An 18,348-nucleotide genomic window follows, 5' to 3' on the forward strand; every position below is an offset into this window, starting at 1 on the left:
GAGAACTTGAAGGTTGAACACCAGACGGGCTGCGGCATTCTGGATGAGTTGTAGGGGTTTAATGGCACAGGCAGGGAGGCCAGCCAACAGCGAGTTGCAGTAGTCCAGACGGGAGATGACAAGTGCCTGGATTAGGACCTGTGCCGCTTCCTGTGTAAGGCAGGGTCGTACTCTCCGAATGTTGTAGAGCATGAACCTGCAGGAAGCGGGTCACCGCCTTGATGTTGGAGGAGAACAGCAGAGTGTTGTCCAGGGTCACGCCTAGGCTCTTCGCGCACTCTGGGAGGAGGAACCAGCGGAGTTGTCAACCGTGATGGCGAGATCATGGAACGGGCAGTCCTTCCCGGGAGGAAGAGCAGCTCCGTCTTGCCAGGGTTCAGCTTGAGGTGGTGATCCGTCATCCATACTGATATGTCTGCCAGACATGCAGAGATGCGATTCGCCACCTGGTTATCAGAAGGGGAAAGGAGAAGATTAGTTGTGTATCGTCAGCGTAGCAATGATAGGAAAGGCCATGTGAAGATATGACAGAGCCAAGTGACTTGGTGTATAGGGGAGAAAAGGAGAGGGGCCTAGAACTGAGCCCTGGGGGACACCAGTGGTGAGAGCACGTGGTGCGGAGACAGCTTCTCGCCACGCCACTTGGTAGGAGCGACCGGTCAGGTAGGAACGCAATCCAGGAGTAGACGCGCCGGAGATGCCCAGCTCGGAGAGGGTGGAGAGGAGGATCTGATGGTTCACAGTATCAAAAGCAGCAGACAGGTCTAGAAGGACAAGAGCAGAGGAGAGAGAGTTAGCTTTAGCAGTGCGGAGAGTCTCCGTGACACAGAGAAGAGCAGTCTCAGTTGAATGACCAGTCCTGAAACCTGATTGGTTTGGATCAAGAAGGTCATTCTGAGAGAGATAGCAAGAGAGTTGGCTAAAGGCGGCACGCTCAATAGTTTTGGAAAGAAAAGAAAGAAGGGATACTGGTCTGTAGTTGTTGACATCAGTGGGGTTCGAGTGTTGGTTTTTTGAGGAAGGGGAGCAACTCTGCGCTCTCTTGAAGACGGAAGGGACATGGCCAGCGGTCAAGGATGAGTTGATCAGCGAGGTGAGGTAGGGGAGAAGGTCACCGGAGATGGTCTGGAGAAGGGAGGAGGGGATGGGGTCGCGGGCAGGTTGTTGCAGCGGCCTGCAGTCACAAGTCGCAGGATTTTATCTGGAGAGAGAGGAGAAAAGAAGTCAAAGCATAGGGTAGGGCAGTGTGAGCAGGACCAGCAATGTCATTAGACTTAACAAACGAGGATCGGATGTCGTCAACCTTCTTTTCAAAGTGGTTGACGAAGTCATCCACAGAGAGAGAGGGGAGGGGGTGGGGGGAGGATTCAGGAGGGTGGAAAATGTGGCAAAGAGCTTCCTAGGGTTAGAGGGCAGATGCTTGGAATTTAGAGTGGTAGAAGGTGGCCTTAGCAGCAGAAACAGATGAAGAAAATGTAGAGAGGAGGGAGTGAAAAGATGCCAGGTCGGCAGGGAGTTTAGTTTTCTTCCATTTCCGCTCCGCTGCCCGGAGCTCTGTTCTGTGAGCTCGCAATGAGTCATCAAGCCACGGAGCTGGAGGAGGACCGAGCCGGCCGGGAGGATAGGGGGACACAGAGAGTCAAAGGATGCAGAAAGGGAGGAGAGGAGGGTTGAGAGGCAGAATCAGGAGATTGGAGGAGAGGGATTGAGCAGAGGGAAGAGATGATAGGATGGAAGAGGAGAGAGAGTAGTGGGAGAGAGAGAGCGAAGGTTGCGGCGGCACATTACCATCTGTGTAGGGGCAGAGTGAGTAGTGTGGGAGGAGAGCGAGAGAGAAAGGAAACAAAGTAGTGGTCGGAGACATGGAGGGAGTTGCAGTGAGATTAGTAGAGGAGCAGCATCTAGTGAAGATGAGGTCAAGCGTATTGCCTGCCTTGTGAGTAGGGGGACGGTGAGAGGGTGAGGTCAAAAGAGGAGAGGAGTGGAAAGAAGGAGGCAGAGAGAAATGAGTCAAATGTGGACATAGGGAGGTTGAAATCCCCCAAAACTGTGAGGGTGAGCCATCCTCAGGGAAGGAACTTATCAAGGCGTCAAGCTCATTGATGAACTCTCCAAGGAACCTGGAGGGCGATAGATGACAAGGATATTAAGCTTAAATGGGCTAGTGACTGTGACAGCATGGAATTCAAATGAGGAGATAGACAGATGGGTTAGGGGAAAAATTGAGAATGTCCACTTGGGAGAGATGAGATTCCTGTACCACCACCCCTCTGACCAGATGCTCTCGGGTATGCGAGAACACATGGTCGAGACGAGGAGAGAGCAGTAGGAGTAGCAGTGTTTTCAGTGGTGATCCATGTTCCGTCAGCGCCAGGAAGTCGAGGGACTGGAGGTTGGCATAGGCTGGGATGAAGTCAGCTTTGTTGGCAGCAAACGGCAGTTCCAGAGGCTGCCTGCGACCTGGAACTCCACGTGGGTGGTGCGTGCAGGGACCACCAGGTTAGAGAGAGGCAGCAGCCACGCGGTGTGGTGCGTTTGTGTAGCCTGTGCAGAGGAGAGAACAGGATGAGGCAGAGGCATAGTTGACAGGCTGTAGCAAATGGCTACAAAAATGCAGAGGAGATCGGAATGAAATGAGCTAAGCATCTGGGAGAAGAGAGAGCAGGGCCTCCCTCACCAAAAACTTCTACCTCAGAAACTAAAATTGTTTCACTGAACCACCCAGAGCAAAAACTCTCCCAACTTCCACCTTTAGAAATCAGAATTGTTGCATGAACCACAGCGGTTCAATGTTTAAAGGAATAGACTCAACCCACTTGATTCAGCTAGCCAACTATGACACCATAGCTAACTAGCAAGCTAGCATCCAATAACAATAACACACCGTTTAGCACCAACACTTGGTCGCAACAAACCACCAATAGTGTGATAACACACTCAAACAGATCATTCGTGTCTGTGTCAAGTTCCTTTCTATGACGCAGCAATGATTAGAGCGTTGGCTAGCTAGGACAAGTATATTGTATTTAGCTACTACCGTACAGTTAGCTGGTCGTGTAAGGTAGCTAGCAATGGCCACTGTGTTGACTTTGTTTTGAGAAGAACGGCTAGCTAGCTAGCTTCGTGCTACACCCGGCACACAATGGCTATTGTGTTGACTCTGACTCTGTTCGAAAAACGGCTAGGGTAGCTCGCTGTGCTACAGCCGGGCATGACGAACACTGCCAAGACACAGTAACTACCCCACGACAACCCACGATGCCTAGCTATGACGCCGTAGCTAACCAGCAAGCTAGCATCCATTAACACACAATTTAGCACCAATACTTGGTTACAACAAACTGCCAAGAGTGTGTTAGCACACTAAACAGATAATTCAAGTCGTGTGTCTAGTTCACTTATATACGCATAGATGACAAAAAATTAAACGTTGGCTAGCAGCACATTAACATTGGAAACAGCTCTCTAGCGTTGCTAATCGTTACCAGTAGCTACCCGCTAGCTAGCTAGCCTCGTGCTTCGATACTAACCTACAATTACCTACGGAAACCTACAATAACAACAATACTAACCTATAATAAATACAATACCTAACTACAGCTAACTACCTACCTACGATCTAATACATGGTTAAGCTTTACTCAACACCATATGAGAAGCTTACCTCCTGCTTACCTCCAGCTTAGAGAAAAACACAACCTCTCCCGACAACCTCTCCCGGGCAATGTGCACAAACAGTACATTCGGAAAGTGTTCAGACCCCTTCCCCTTTTCCACATTTTGCTACGTTACAGCCTTATTCTACAATGGATTACATTCATTTCCCCCCTCATCAATCTACACACAATAATCCCAAAAGTACATTTTGACAGGAAAATGGTCCAATTCACACACTTATCAAAAGAACATCCCTGGTCATCCCTACTGCCTCTGATCTGGCGGACTCACTAAACACAAATGTTAACAGATTGATGTTAACAGATTGATGTTGGGAAAATAGATGGCAAAAATGCAGAATGGTGTTAAATGCCTGTAAACAGCTTGGGGAGAAAAAATATTTCACAGATGTAATTATGTAATATTAGGCCTACTGTCACACGCTCGTGCTCATCATGGTTCTTACAGGCAAAGTGAACTGACAAAACTTGCTTGTGGTGCACGCAGCTCAAATAATATGTAACACTGTGATTGCATCGGACATGAAACAACAATACTCAAATGTAACAGCACAACAAAATAGACATTATAACAAATATTTTGCAGGTGCCTTATCATTTTTACCACCATTGGTGCAACTAGTGCTTTCTAACTGCACTGAACCAAAACAGTGGCGCGGGGGAGGGAAGCAAAACTTTCCGGTGGGCAAAACCATTAATCTTGAGGCGACGGGGGAGGGGGTGCAAAATGCAATCTTTTAATTATTTTGTAATATATAAAAAAATGGACATATCTGTTTTCATACAGACTAGCACAAAACATTACTAATCATTGAAAATGACAAATTACCCAATGGATCATGATACTTTTCTGGTAAGAAAGTGGGGACACCTATTTTGAAATTCGGGATGCAGCTGCTCCGTTTGCGCCATTGCTCTGGAGCCTATGTTTAGCACCATAGTGTAGCCGAAGGACAGCTATTTTCCACCCTCCTCTGACTTCAATACAAAACATAGGAGGCTCGTGCTCCTTCCCCCCTTCCATATACCTACATGGCAATCATGACGACTTCCGGAAGACGTCCTACAACCAATCAAAGCTTTTGAAGTATGAACTAACATGTCCATCCAATCAAAGGATCAGAGAATGAACCTAGTACTAGGCATGTGTGATTTAGAGAGTTGGTGACATTGTTGGATAGATTGAGAGATGAGCATTTTTTGGGATATTATTAAATTCAGATTAGTTTCTTCAAACTACAGGAGATGGGGGAGGTAGATTGTCTTGTTTTCAGAACTTTATTTGTGTGTTGAGTTAATGCAATTTATTTCAATTTGCCTTGCTAACTTTAGTAGTTAGCTCGCTACCAGAGTGCAGCTAGCTCGCTACCAGAGTGCAGCTAGCTCGCTACCAGAGTGCAGCTAGCTCGCTACCAGAGTGCAGCTAGCTCGCTACCAGAGTACAGCTAGCTCGCTACTAGAGTACAGTTTTCTCAGCCAGAATGGCTAGCTAACGCTAACGACAATGTAGTCGATTTTTTGTTGAAGAACCCCTTTCATTGGCCATCAGAATCAAGCTTCAGGGAAAAAGCAGCGTCGATCATGTAATGGATGAAGGTCTGCGTATTCAAACAATACTACATTTTTGGTCATTGAAGAGTTGGCTTTTAGGGGGCACGATGAGAGGGAATGTTCCACTAACAAGGGCAACTATTAGGAGCTTGCAGAGGTAATTGCATGTTATGATGCTTTACTTTCTGAGAATATGGACGTTTCTACTGTCTTCTCTGGAATGTCGAAATCAATTCAGAATGATTTGACAGCTTCCATCGCATCATCCATTAAAAGTGAGATTAAAAGAGGTTGACGCGCGCAGCGCATTTTTTCAAATGAGTTAAATCGACATCCATTGATGGAAAATGATCTGCAGAGTTTAGTAAGGGCAAATGATATTTTCTGTTGCCACATATTCAAATTCCTTTATTAGCTACATCTCATAGCTCACAATAATTATTATTTTGAGGAAAACCACATTTAGCTTCTAATGTCATTACAAGTTACTACGATATTCCTTCTAAATTGGCTAGATAACGTTATGGAAAAAGGGTTTATTGTATAAATATGGCACATTTTTTGGGGGGGTAGTTTTCAGGCCTTTTGGGCAGGTTTTAAATGGCCATTGGGCTAGACATTTTAGCTAGACCTGGCAACCCTGCACAGATCACTTGCTGCTGTTTACTGCTACTATCTAGCTATGATAAATAGCTCAATGGCAATGACATTTGCTAGCAAGCCATGAACATGGATAATATCTAACAAAGGGGAGCGAGGGTAGGACAAATGATGAAAGGATGATCCACGCTCTGAATGACTCAAACCTGCCCGTAGTTTGAGAAGTGTGAACGAATCAGCTGCTTCTGATCTGCAGCTTTCTTGGTCTATAAACATACAGGGAGATAACGGTAAAGTTAAACCTATTGTTGCCAACCTTTATTTTTTCCCCTTTTAAAAAACACCCCTTCCCTATTACATGCACTTGAATTTGCTATGTAGAGGGACTATCAGCAAAGCCGATAGAGAATGTAGAGGCAAGACGAACACGCCTGGCGCCCAAATTGATGACGGTTCAGTCAGTCATCCTGATGAGGCCTTCCCAGCTAGCTAGTTTATGCTTGTGGCTAGAAACCTCAGTGAGAATTTGAAACTTGTCTGCCGAAATTGGGACTTGGGAGTGTACTGAATCATTCCGTTTTTATGGGAGTGATTGTTGTTTTTGTACAAAAATTGTATACGTTAATGCCGCAACTTTGTGTACATTTTCGGAGAAAATCACTACAATAAATCTTAAAAATTGTCACCCTGGCCTGATATTGCCTACACTACCTAGCCACTTGCCTCTCCATACTGCGGCAAGCGGGAGCGAAAGACACTGCCCAGTGTTGTTGCTGGCATGCAGCGCAAACTTTCCCCATTGAGCAGTGTAGACTGTATCAGAGTGACATCCAAATGGTTACTATCAATATTACAATTTATTTCTTGTGTAGGCTGCTATCCTACTCAAAATAAAATAAAGTGGGATGGAACAAATTGGAGATAGTGACCAAATCCAGATGGTGACCAATACTACAAGTTATTCAAAATAAACATCACTTTATTTTATACGTTTCAACTAGCACCATGCTGCTGTTGTTGCCAGCTAGCCAGCATAAACTAGCTGGCCCTGGGAAGGGATCATCAGGACGACTGCCTGAACCAAATCCATTAGTCTCCACACTCGACTCAGCTGTGTGACATACGTCATCAATTTGGACACCAGGCGTGTCCATATAGCCTATACCGATAGAGAAGGGCCAATAGACTAGAAAAGGCCAATATCTGCCCGATATTGGCCGATTATCGGTCGTTCTCTTTCATTCTAATGTTTACCTCACGTTAGCAATCTACAGTATCCCCCAAACCATACTCAATCACAGACCCTCCTTGCTTATTGTTGTGTAGTAAGTTTGTACTTTAATCAAATTATCAAAAGGACATTCATTTATTTTATTTAAACGTAACCATTGCACCCCACTACAAAAATTACACTCATTTGTGAACTGATAAGACTTAAAATATACATAATATACAGTTAAAAGAGCAACTGAGTATGGTACAAATAGTTTATAGTGTAGATGGTCCTTTCTTAAAAATATATGGAAATAACTAATTTAAAGAACCAAGAGTTCCGAAATGGGCCTTGCTTTGCAGGAAATTCAGTTTAAAACATTCCTTGTACAGTATATTCCTTTTGGTAAGACTTAAGATTAAATTGCTCCATCACTATATGTACCCTAATACCCTAGCTAATGCTCTTACTAAAGAAATGACAGCGTTACTACACAGGTTTAAGAGCACATTATTTTAAAGTGTTACTTCCTTTGCAGTCCAATGTTAACATGTACATTTGATGTACTAGCTAATAATACTGATATATGAAATTATGATTAAAATCTGTATACAGTATTACTTGTTTACACTTGTGTAAGAAGGTAAATAACTATTTAAATGTAATAAATGTGCAGTTTGGTTCTGTATCCAATTGAAGCGACCGCTTTTTTCTTCGTAAGTGAAACAAGTTCTGCCCAAAAACATTGTTATTTTCAGCATGGACAAATAAACATGGTAGTGTAAAATGTTGGGTTGTTAGGGACTTAGACTGTGATCCACTTTTTTCCATCTTCATATTTTCATTTATTAACCATGTGGTGTATATTCTAGTGCAATTTCACCAGTTTAGTAAATCATTGTTAAATCAGATTTTTTAATTAAGATTAATACGCATATGTAAATGAAACTCCATAAAACATGTCATATTCACTAGGTGGGGATAGATGTGTTAAACGTTTTTCTGAAAACCAATTCAGATGAAAGAGCGATCATGTTTTGAACTCCCAAATCAAAGTGCACAATATGTTTCCACATGCAATTTGGGCAGTGTCTACTGTATTTCAAATTGTCATCGTAAAAACATGAGTGACAACTAATTTAGTTTTGCTAGATTTAGTTGTTTTTTTAAAAATTTTTTTTATTTTTAAATCTATGAGAGTGTCATGTTACTTTTGACTCCAACACTACTCTTTCAATGAGTGGACACAGTTCTATACCAACCCAATTTCTCAAAGTGCATTGGTGCTTGACTAGCCTGATCCCAGGTCTGTTTTTGAGGTCTTGCTGACGTTGGCCAGACAGCACAAACAGATCTGGGACTAGCATAGTGGTTGACAGGAGGAAGAGTCAAAGGACTGCCATGTCTTCTGCTCGTGGTGTCACTAGCCCCTCAGCAAACCTCAGATCTATTGCTTTGTACAGGCTTTGAAGAAGCTTCAGGTAAACAGAATTGTTAATTGACAGACATGTTTAAATATTACAGATGTGTGTATCAACTATATATCACGTAGATGTGGAGGGTATTGACTTGGTCCATGTGCTCTTTGGAGCTCTTTCACAGCTTCAAGCAAGGTCAAGCCTTATTCCCACAACGCATGCAGTAGGTAATGTTGAAAAACAAGAAACTATACTGAACAAAAATATAAACGCAACATGCAACAATTTCACAGATTTTACTAAGTTAGTTCATATAAGGAAATCAGTCAATTGAAAGAAATGGTAGAGAAATGTACATTACATTTTCTGGCAACAGCTCTGGAGGATATTCCTGCAGTCAGCATGCCAATTGCACACTCGCTCAAAACTTGAGACATCTGTGGCATTGTGTTATGTGACAAAACGAAACATTTTAGAGTGGCCTTTTGTCCCCAGCACAAGGTGCACCTGTGTAATGATCATGCTGCTTCTTGATATGCCACACCTGTCAGGTGGATGGATTATCTTGGCAAAGGAGAAATGCACACTAACAGGGATCTAAAATGTGTGCACAACATTTGAGAGAAATAAGCTTTCCGTGCGTATGGAAAATGTTATTTTTATTAGCTCATGAAACATGGGACCAACACTTTACATGTTGCGTTTATATTTTTGTTCAGTGTAGTAAAGGTGTGTCAATCACCTTAAAGTGGATGGAACACTAGCAAAATAACATGCGTCTCTCGCTCTCTCCCTCCCTAGGGGGTTGAATTCGAACACTCTCTCTCCTAACCAGTCAGTTAGTGTGGGTGTGTAAAAGTGCAGTTGAGGCCTTGATCATTTCGGATGTTACCAGATTAAGTAAGAACCAGGCTAACCCTGAACGCTCTGTGCTTTTTTTAAAGGGGGTAATTCTTGATTTGGACCTTGGCTCCCCCTCATATTCGCGAGGAGAAGTTGATGCTGGTCACCATCTTCTGGATCTTGTCCTCATTCTTCAGGACGTTGGACTTGACGGCGCAGATCTTGTCCTGCTGCTCCTTGATCAGCTGCTCAAGCTCGGCTAGCTCGGCCTTCAGAGGCTCCACCGCGCTGTCCGTCACTCTGGAAAAGATATGCACGCCAATATATAATGTACGCCATGTCGTGTGTGTGTGAGAATGTGTGTTGGTGGTCTTTCAGATCTGTTGCTGCAGCAAGGCCTGTGTGTGCTCCTTGTTTTCCTTCCTCCAGGCTTTAGTGCAGGGCTCTCTAACCCTGTTCCTGGAGAGCTACTCTCCTGTAGGTTTTCGCGCCAACCCCAGTTGTAACTAACCTGATTCAGCTTATCAACCAACTAATTATTAGTCAGGTGCGCAGGATTTGAGCAAAAACCTACAGGACGGTAGCTCTCCAGGAACAGGGTTGGAGAACCCTGCTTTAGTGTGTGTGTGTTCATGTATGATGTGTGTGTGTTTATGTATGATGTGTGTGTAGCCTTCTAACCTCTGTTCCTGCAGCAGGGCCTGCGCATGCTCCTTGTTCTCCCTCCTCCAGTTGTGCAGCTCGTTCTGCATGGCGTCCATGTCTTCCTGGATGTAGTCCATGATCTTGCCCAGGGGCAGGGCGCTGCGGCACACCGTCTGGATGGACGAGCGCAGCCGCTCAATCTCCCTGGACACCAGGTCCCGCTCCTTCTTCCTGGATGCCTCCGACACCAGGCTCTGGGTCTGGAGAGAAGGAGGGAGGGAAGGATGGATGGAGGGATAGAGAGAAGGGGTGGATAGATGGATGGAGGAGAGAGAAGCCAAGAAAGATTGTTACTACAACATAAAAAAAACTGGATTTTGGCTCAATCAGTTTCAATTATATGTGAATGGAGGATACATTTCGAAATGCAGGAAATCTTGATTAATTCCAGAAAAATCACATCCATGAGAGGAGAAAAAAGATGAATGGAGAGGTGGAGGAGAGAACCAAAAAGAGATTGATGATCTTGAATTTTAAAGTCTATAGGGTGGCCGTGGAATGGGAGAAAACCAATTCCCTTCTACTGCTTGATGTTTCTCAGCGTTTCTGAGGCCAAGTTAAGCAAGCCTTTATCACTAAAATAAAGCAGGGACTCAAGGGACACCTCTTTGAGCAAATGAGCAGTCATTTTGCCTGAAACATCCTAACAGTCTAATAAATAAATGTCATATATGCTATATAATTTTTTTTATCCTTTGGTTGTGTTTATGAAGGTCTTGGGTAACAGCAGACATCAAATATTTGTTTTTTGGTATTTGCCAATAGAAACCTCAGAAATCTGCTCTATCTGATATTATATAGAAATCAAAACATCTTGTCACTCTGTAGGACAAAACAAATCATCTTAAAACTGCTTAGACACATTCTGTTTGTGATATCAAAATATAGTTATTTAAGTCAAGGACGGAGGGGGGCATGACTTTAAAAATGGCAGAGATATTTGAATTAAAAATTCATAGAGTCAAAATGACTCACTCGGCTCTTCTAGTTTTATTGTCCCACGAAGTGATGAAATTATGTGCTGGAAAGCAACTCTTCATACTTTTTGGATGTCTGTAATAATGCTCAAATTCTTTACCACTGCCACACACTTGCAAATGTGCATGCACACACTCCTCTCAACTCTACCAGAGGCTACTTCAACCGAATCACATAAAAAGTATCAAATGTACAGAGCCAGTCGCAGGGCTGCATTTAGTGGTTTAGGATTTCAAGGCTAAAAATGTTAGGCAGGAATTATACAAACCTAGGCTGTGTATATAAATATCAAACGCGTGGCTGAATTATGCTGGCTAATGTGGGGGGACTGGCTGGTGAAGGCCTCCTCTGTATGGTATGTGGCTGGGGAGTCCTGCTCTGCTATGCCACAGTCACCCCTCAGCCCCAGGATGGGAGGGAGGGGAGGGGGGTGGAGGGCTTCCCCTTGGCACAGTGAGGGCCAGGGATGTTTACTCAGCTGGGTCTGCAGGCTGGTGTGTGTGTGGCACTACAGGCACACACACACACACACTAAATGGGACCCACCCACACTCCTGTGGACTTAAACCCGTTGTTTATTTTAGTAACAGGCTGTGGCAGTGAAGTTATTTTACTACAGTATTCGGTAACAACTACTACACTTATGGCCCTTTTCAAGTTAAACTCTTGAACCAATGTGTCATTCTGGCCTCCAGATCGAAACACCTGCTTTTACGGGGCCGGAGATATCACACTCCCGCTACATGACAGTGTAAACTATCCAACAACTTCCCCTTCAAAACAGACCAACTGTCTTTCATTACAGGCTAGCTTCTTATCATTCAGCTTATAAAAAGAAGCCAACTCAATAATTTCAGCTTAGAAACACACTAAACTACATAGAACTAAACTGTAAAATTTTTTTAAATCAAATAAAAATAATAATAATAATAACACTTCAAATGTCAACTCTATCTACCTTTCCTTCAGGAAGCCAGCAAAAATGTCTGACAAGCTGCCTCATTTTTTCCCCCTCCCTTCCCTCTGTGGTTTGCAAAGTGTGTGAGGATTGAAATGTCTAATCGTCGTCTGCAATGTGGGTGGCGTTCCCCTCGGCCCAGTGAACACTGCGGCTACACAAACACGCCGCGGCTCAGTCAGCCCGCCGGCCATGGTGGAGCACTGCGGAAGCCCCCACGGGCTCTGCTCTGTTTGCTGTCCACTTGCACAGCCTCAACCCCTCAGAAAACCAGGAAAACATTAAAAAGAAAACCCGTCCCTGGTCTGCATGGTGCACTCTGTCCGGCGAGCATAAAATCAGCCCTTTATAGGGCCTCTAGTCGGGCTCTACAAGCCCAACGCGCTCCTATTTTTGCTATTCTTCACCCTGACCCAAGAACACGATTTGTTTTGAGTCCGGTGGCTGGAGGAAGGGTGAGGAGGCAGGTTTTCCCATTAGCTCATAAAGTCAGTAACGGAAGCTCTGTTGGCCGTGGAGGCTCCTCAGAGGAGGACCATCCTACTCAGTGAATTTCATAAAAATAAAAATAGTGGGAAAAAAATGTGTTGTCCTTTATAGATAAAACTATTCTAAATGTATTAATGTCACCAAATAACTGATTAAAACACTGTTTTGCAATGAATGTGTACAGTAGCCTCAACAGCACTCTGTAGGGTAGCACAATGGGGTAGCTGGAGGACAGATATTTTCCGGCCTCCTCTGGGTACATTGACTTCAATACGAAACAATGAGCCTCCTAGGTTCTCACCCCTTCCATAGACTTACAAAGTACTTATGACGACTTCCGAAGGACGTCTTCCAACCTTCCAATGTTGTCCCTCTGATCAGATAATTAATAAAGTACTGAAAGCATAAGCTACAGCTAGCTAGCACTGCAGTGCATAATGTGAAGAGTAGAGAGAAAGACAATAGTTGAACAAATTCATTTCTTTAAAAATTAAGGAGAAGCAGGAGAGCGATATTTCGTTGTATGTCTTTTTCAGTTTCAGTTTCACTTAAGCTAGCTAATTTTGCCTACTCAACAACCTGACTCAAACAGAGAGGAATTATATGTATGTTAGCTAGCTGGCTAAGGCTATCCAACACTTCCAATTCAAGATAAGCTTTCGATTTTATAAATGTATCGTCACTGGGGCCCGCCGATGTAACTGCTAAAATGCTTGCTGTACACTACTGTGTGATTGTACACATGGTTTGGATTGTGGGTTTACTAGCGCATTAGTTCTAGTAGCTATGTTGACTATGACGTTAGCTAATATCGTAACAACGATGTAGGCTGTGTGTAGCGGTTATGGTATGAAGGTTTGGCTTGGAGAGATTCTTTCACCTGGTCACAGACAGCTGTTGTGTTGTGCACTGAAGTCCACAAGCGAAGGGAAAATGTGAGAGGAGGAGAGTGTGTAGATGTGATGCTGTTTGTATGGCTGCTATGAAAGTGAACTGTGTGTGCGGGTGATAAGGGGTGTATTCATTCCGCCAATTCTGTTGCAAAACCTTTCTTAAACGAAGCAAACAGCACAAAATGGGGATGGACCTACCTGAATTTGTCCAATAAAACCTAGTTTTAGTTGCAAGACTTAGCGTTTTCCAACTGTTTGGACTAATGATTACACCCTAGATCATCCAGATGCAGGCAAGAGTGTGCAAGGCGGTATGTGTCACTGTCTGTCACCTCGATTACTCCAATTTGTCTCTTGACCTGTGCACCTACGTTATAAACTTTCATTTGTAGGCTAGGTTGTAGCAACCTCAAGATGGGTATAGGGCAAATTCGAGTATAATGTAGTAGCCTAAACATATCGATGTTACATTGAGCTGGGTGAATGAAATATGAATGACAGTCATCCAATATGCTGTAATAGAAATAAGGCAATGCTCATAAAAAAAAGAAATAGTCTAATCTTAAATGGCATCGACCGCCACTGGTGGATACCCAAGCCGCATATCCTTCTTGGGAGCAGGTGGTACCCAGAGACCTGAGTGTTGCGCATCAATTCCTTTTCTATCGACCTTTCATGGTTTTTCCTAGGAGCCCCTAGTCAATCCATACAGATAAGAGGTTGTCAGGGATACGTCATAATTTGCAATCATGCTTTTCCTTGCAGAAGAATATGCAAGGAAAAATATCTACTCAGTTCCCTCTGGTTTCGCATTGTAAACAATGTGTTGCTGAGTATACTCCAAACATACAAGTACCAGAATGTTTTATTATGTCTTGTGGAAACTGGGTTTGATGGGCCTCTAATCTCATGCCGGGGACTAAGAGCTGGATCTAAACTCCTCACAGACCTCCTGGCCTGGCTGCAGGGCAGGCTGCTGCGCTGCAACGTGGAATTCAGCCGAACCCTCTGATGCCTAACTTGCTTAATGAGGGAATGCATGCAAAGCACATGATTTATGGAGTTGTTATAAGGAGCTGGTAAGAGGGGGTGGGAGAATAACAGTCTTCAAAGTAAGGCTTTGAAAAGAAGAATGGGTTGCCTGCGTGAAACCTGTTAGAGACCCTACCAACCTCTTGGGCGTCATTAATTAAAGAAACATTAATTTACCCACCACTGGACCATTTCAGAGCTGAGTATTGGCTTCCAGACTGATGTAATAAAGCCACTTTATCAACCTCAATTATGGGTCTACTGAAACGTCAGGCGACAAACGTATAAACCGCACACAGCAACAGTGTAACAACGTTTCTGTGGTGAATAGCATGACATACTTAGGGTATATGACAATTTCAATTTCCAGTGTCGATCTATGGTCCCAGTAGTCTCAACTGGATTTCCTCGTCTCATTTCCTTCATCCCCACGTTTATTAAAAAAATTAACAATTCTCCTGGCTCTCTTGGGCTTTTGCGATATTGCTTTAAAAATAGTTGTGTTCAGATCAGCGCAGGCAAAGGAAAGGAGACGAGGAGTTGATGACTTCACTTTAGACTTTTGAGACCCATCCACCTCCTGGCTCTAAATTGGAGACAATGCAGGCTACCCAAGGGCCCTGAATTGCATCCCCAGAGAGGTACTCAGAGGTGAGCCAAGGAGCTGCTAGGTATTACAGCATGATGATTAGTCCAGTGTTGTTCAGAGGTTTGCTATTTTTTTTCCAGGAGAAAGACATAGTCCAAATGTCATAAAAAATGACATAAAAACAATAGCTAGGAGTGAGGTGAAGAGTTAGGCTAAGGGCGAGAGGAGTTACAGGATGTTCGGGTCAGTGTGTAGCCCCGAGGGGTCACAGCTGAGCCCCCTGCCCTGAACCCAGGGGTACAAGTGGGAACCTCAACTCCCCCTGAAAAAGACTGGGGACAGGGAAAAGGGCTTGATTAAATTGTGTGACCAAGTAGGCTACATCACAAAGCTTGAAGCTGCTAAGACCTCTAGCTTGTAAGGTTTTGGGGTTGGAATCGATTGACGTGATCAAAGCGACTTGAGAAAAATAGGACCTACAACGCCATGGTCTGCATTGGAGTCCAATCTTCGAGGCTCAGAAAGGTATTTTTCAGAAACCTTTTCTCATTCCACTGGAATCGTGCAAAGACAATATGGCTAATGGAATGCTGCAGGGTCATTTCATTACGTTTCCACAAAAAAAAGGTGAATGTTTAGGAAGACACGGGCCTGGTGGGGATTGGACTATTTATTGTCCTGCTGATTCTACCGAGAGTTTTCTGGCACTTCTCCTCCGTGATTCTCAATCTGCCATCCATGTGTGCCGAGATGTAACTTAGAATAATATACAAGTGTTCGGCAAGGTCATCCTCATAAATATACAGCAAATTCTTCTATGGTGCATTTTGTGTTGCGGGATATGGCAAAATGTTTGATAAATGTCAGCATTTAAGAATGAATCACAGCCCGCTGTAATTTCAGACCTGTCAAACCGGGGGATGGGGGAAGCTCAATATTTACATTTGTTAACCCTCCATGTTCCGCTGTGATTACAAGAGAGCAACGTCTCTATTACACTGACCGTCAACCCTTTCATGTCAGGAAGGAAGCCATTATAGTCTTTTATACAGCGAGCGAGGCAAGGCCAGTAACGTCGAGGTGGGGGTTGCGCATAGCGTGGCTCGTACGAGTACACCTACCTTCCATTCGGACTGCAGAGTGCCCCAGCAACCCACAGCCCCCCCTCTCATTAGATGCCCTTTAATAAGGGGCCTGGAATCCCAAAAACTGACTAGGATGCATTAAGTCAATTAGGATAACCCTGTGGACTGTGCTCAGGTTGCACTGGAAAGCCCCGGCACATCTGATTCAGGGGGGGGGGGGAAGCTCATTTGATTATTTGGAAACCAAAGGGAAATCCAGTCGGATTATTTTGTAATGAAGACTGCAAGGAAAGGGGGGCGCAGTGAAATCTGACGTGTTGGGGCGGGTGGTGGGCGGGGGAGCCGTCCATCCGAAAGCAAGCTGGAAATTGGGGGCTCCATTTGCGTCGCTATGAGCTAAATGCATGTTGGAGCCGTAACACTGGACGGAGCCTGGCACACGTCATGTAGATAAGAGCGCTCGTTTTTCCCGCTCCCCGCTCATTAGCAGCTGGCCTGGGACAGACGACATCGTTGGAGAACAGGGATGGATGAGGGATGGGTTCAGGAAGTGGGTGGGTAGACAGAGCCTTTTTGCATGAGCAACAGGCAAAACCACAGTATCCATCAGAGTCGGGTGGTTCAGCTGGGCAGAGTGTGGAGGGAGCAGCACACTTGGTCTGAAAGGACCACCCAAAACAGGCATCGTCGTACAACCCACACCGATGGAGCATGGCCAAGAGGCCTTCATTCCGATTCACTATCCAAATATTGACTGTGGGAGCCCTCTCTGGCCAATAAACACGCTTGGGGGAACAGAGGGGCGGCAATAATGGTGTTACGTCAGACTGGAAGTCATGTTCAGAGTAATGTAAAATCTATCAACTATGAAATGTGGAGTTTATGTTTCAATCACAGGGAGAGGTAACGCAGGAGGCCAAGGTAGAAAAGTGGGATGCAGGAAGACTTTTAATCACACCAGAAAGGAAATGTAGTTAAGTTTAGTAGATTTAGTCAAATCCACATTATTGCTTTTGTCTCTTAAAAATGATGCAGCTGGCATGAAATCAGTGCAGCTGATTCAAATCAATTTTCCATTATAATTATCAAATTCATACATTAGGCATGTGAACTAGACAGATGAGGGGGAAATGAAAATAAAACATACTTTCTCTCAAACTGGTTGTTGAGACGGAGCTAGATAAGCCTAATTTGGATGCATTTTCGCAATGCTTTCTCAGCCAAAAACACTTACAAAACATTAAATGAGAAAACCACATTCAATTACAACAAAGGGTTGAGACATTTCGCTGATTTAATCTTTATTCTCGCTGATGTAATCAACCCACTTTATGTTGTTGTTTCTCTAGCTCAACTGAGGAGATAAAAATGTTCAATGTTTTTTGCAATTACACTTCTTCACTCCATTTGTAAGATTCTTTATTTAGCTAATAGACTGTATGCTATGGGTTTTGCAACCCCACATCCTAAGATACTGAATTTCAAGAAATAACAGTTTGTACGCTCATTGAGAGGTAGTAAAATGTCTAGAATTGAGTCACGGGAGAGGAATGAGAGCCAATGACTTGGAACACAGTCGTTTTGCTGTCATTGCATTGCCCTCTAGTGGAGATCAAGATCACTACATCTGTAGGACACCACTGACATTTTACCTGTTCTTTGGACTTTGGAGATGATGGTGACGTTTCAAAGTCTTTCTTGGTTTCAAGGATTTTTTTCACCAGCCCACCTGTGGATGAAAAAAGGTTCATTCGTTTTTCAAAATGTTGGCAATTTTTAACCATCCTTAAAAGTGGCAACCTGAGGTTCAAATAATTACAAAGCGGGTAACCCACCACTGTTTTGGTAAATAGCTGAGGAATGGGGCTGGAGAAATGTAACCACTCAAATTCATTGACAGAGGTATGGATGCAAGGACTGAACATTCATGAGATCAAACTTGCAGTTTACACACATTGGAGTAAAACAAGCGTATATTTTGGGTTTTGATGGGGTAAGACAGTTGAACTAAGCTCATGAGGTATTTATAAGGTATATTCTTCAAGAATCAATGGGTATATCATTAATATAAAAGTCTGAAAAGGGATAGAACAACTGCAGACTGCTCCTTTAAGATACAAACCCTGGCAAAGATCTAGCAATATCTACTAAAATGATAAGCACCTACAATGTCAAATTAAGTGATTGTTGGGCTTGTAGGATTCCTCACCATGTTTCTCATCGCCTTGGAGTTCCACTGTTGGCTCCTTTGGAAGGACCAAATAGTGAAGAAACCATAAGAAAGATTCAGAATGACCAATGCTGCTTCCTTCTTCTC

At 43.8% G+C, this 18,348-nt stretch overlaps 1 protein-coding gene across 3 annotated transcripts in view; it reads right to left on the reverse strand.

Moving 5' to 3' along the window:
- Positions 1-9,109: 9,109 nt before the first annotated feature.
- LOC121536649 (TRAF3-interacting protein 1-like) overlaps positions 9,110-18,348 on the reverse strand; it is a 40,457-nt gene continuing 31,218 nt past the window's right edge. For all 3 annotated transcript variants that reach the window (XM_045206547.1, XM_045206546.1, XM_045206545.1), the window contains 4 exons: positions 18,241-18,277; positions 17,684-17,760; positions 9,984-10,207; positions 9,110-9,602 (listed from right to left, as the gene is read on the reverse strand). In XM_045206547.1, coding sequence (XP_045062482.1) covers positions 9,437-9,602; positions 9,984-10,207; positions 17,684-17,760; positions 18,241-18,277 — 504 coding nt within the window. In that variant the 3' untranslated portion in view covers positions 9,110-9,436. The remainder of the gene's footprint in view (positions 9,603-9,983; positions 10,208-17,683; positions 17,761-18,240; positions 18,278-18,348) is intronic.

The sequence above is a fragment of the Coregonus clupeaformis genome, chromosome 23 (assembly GCF_020615455.1).
Source record: "Coregonus clupeaformis isolate EN_2021a chromosome 23, ASM2061545v1, whole genome shotgun sequence".
Classification (NCBI taxonomy): domain Eukaryota; kingdom Metazoa; phylum Chordata; class Actinopteri; order Salmoniformes; family Salmonidae; genus Coregonus; species Coregonus clupeaformis.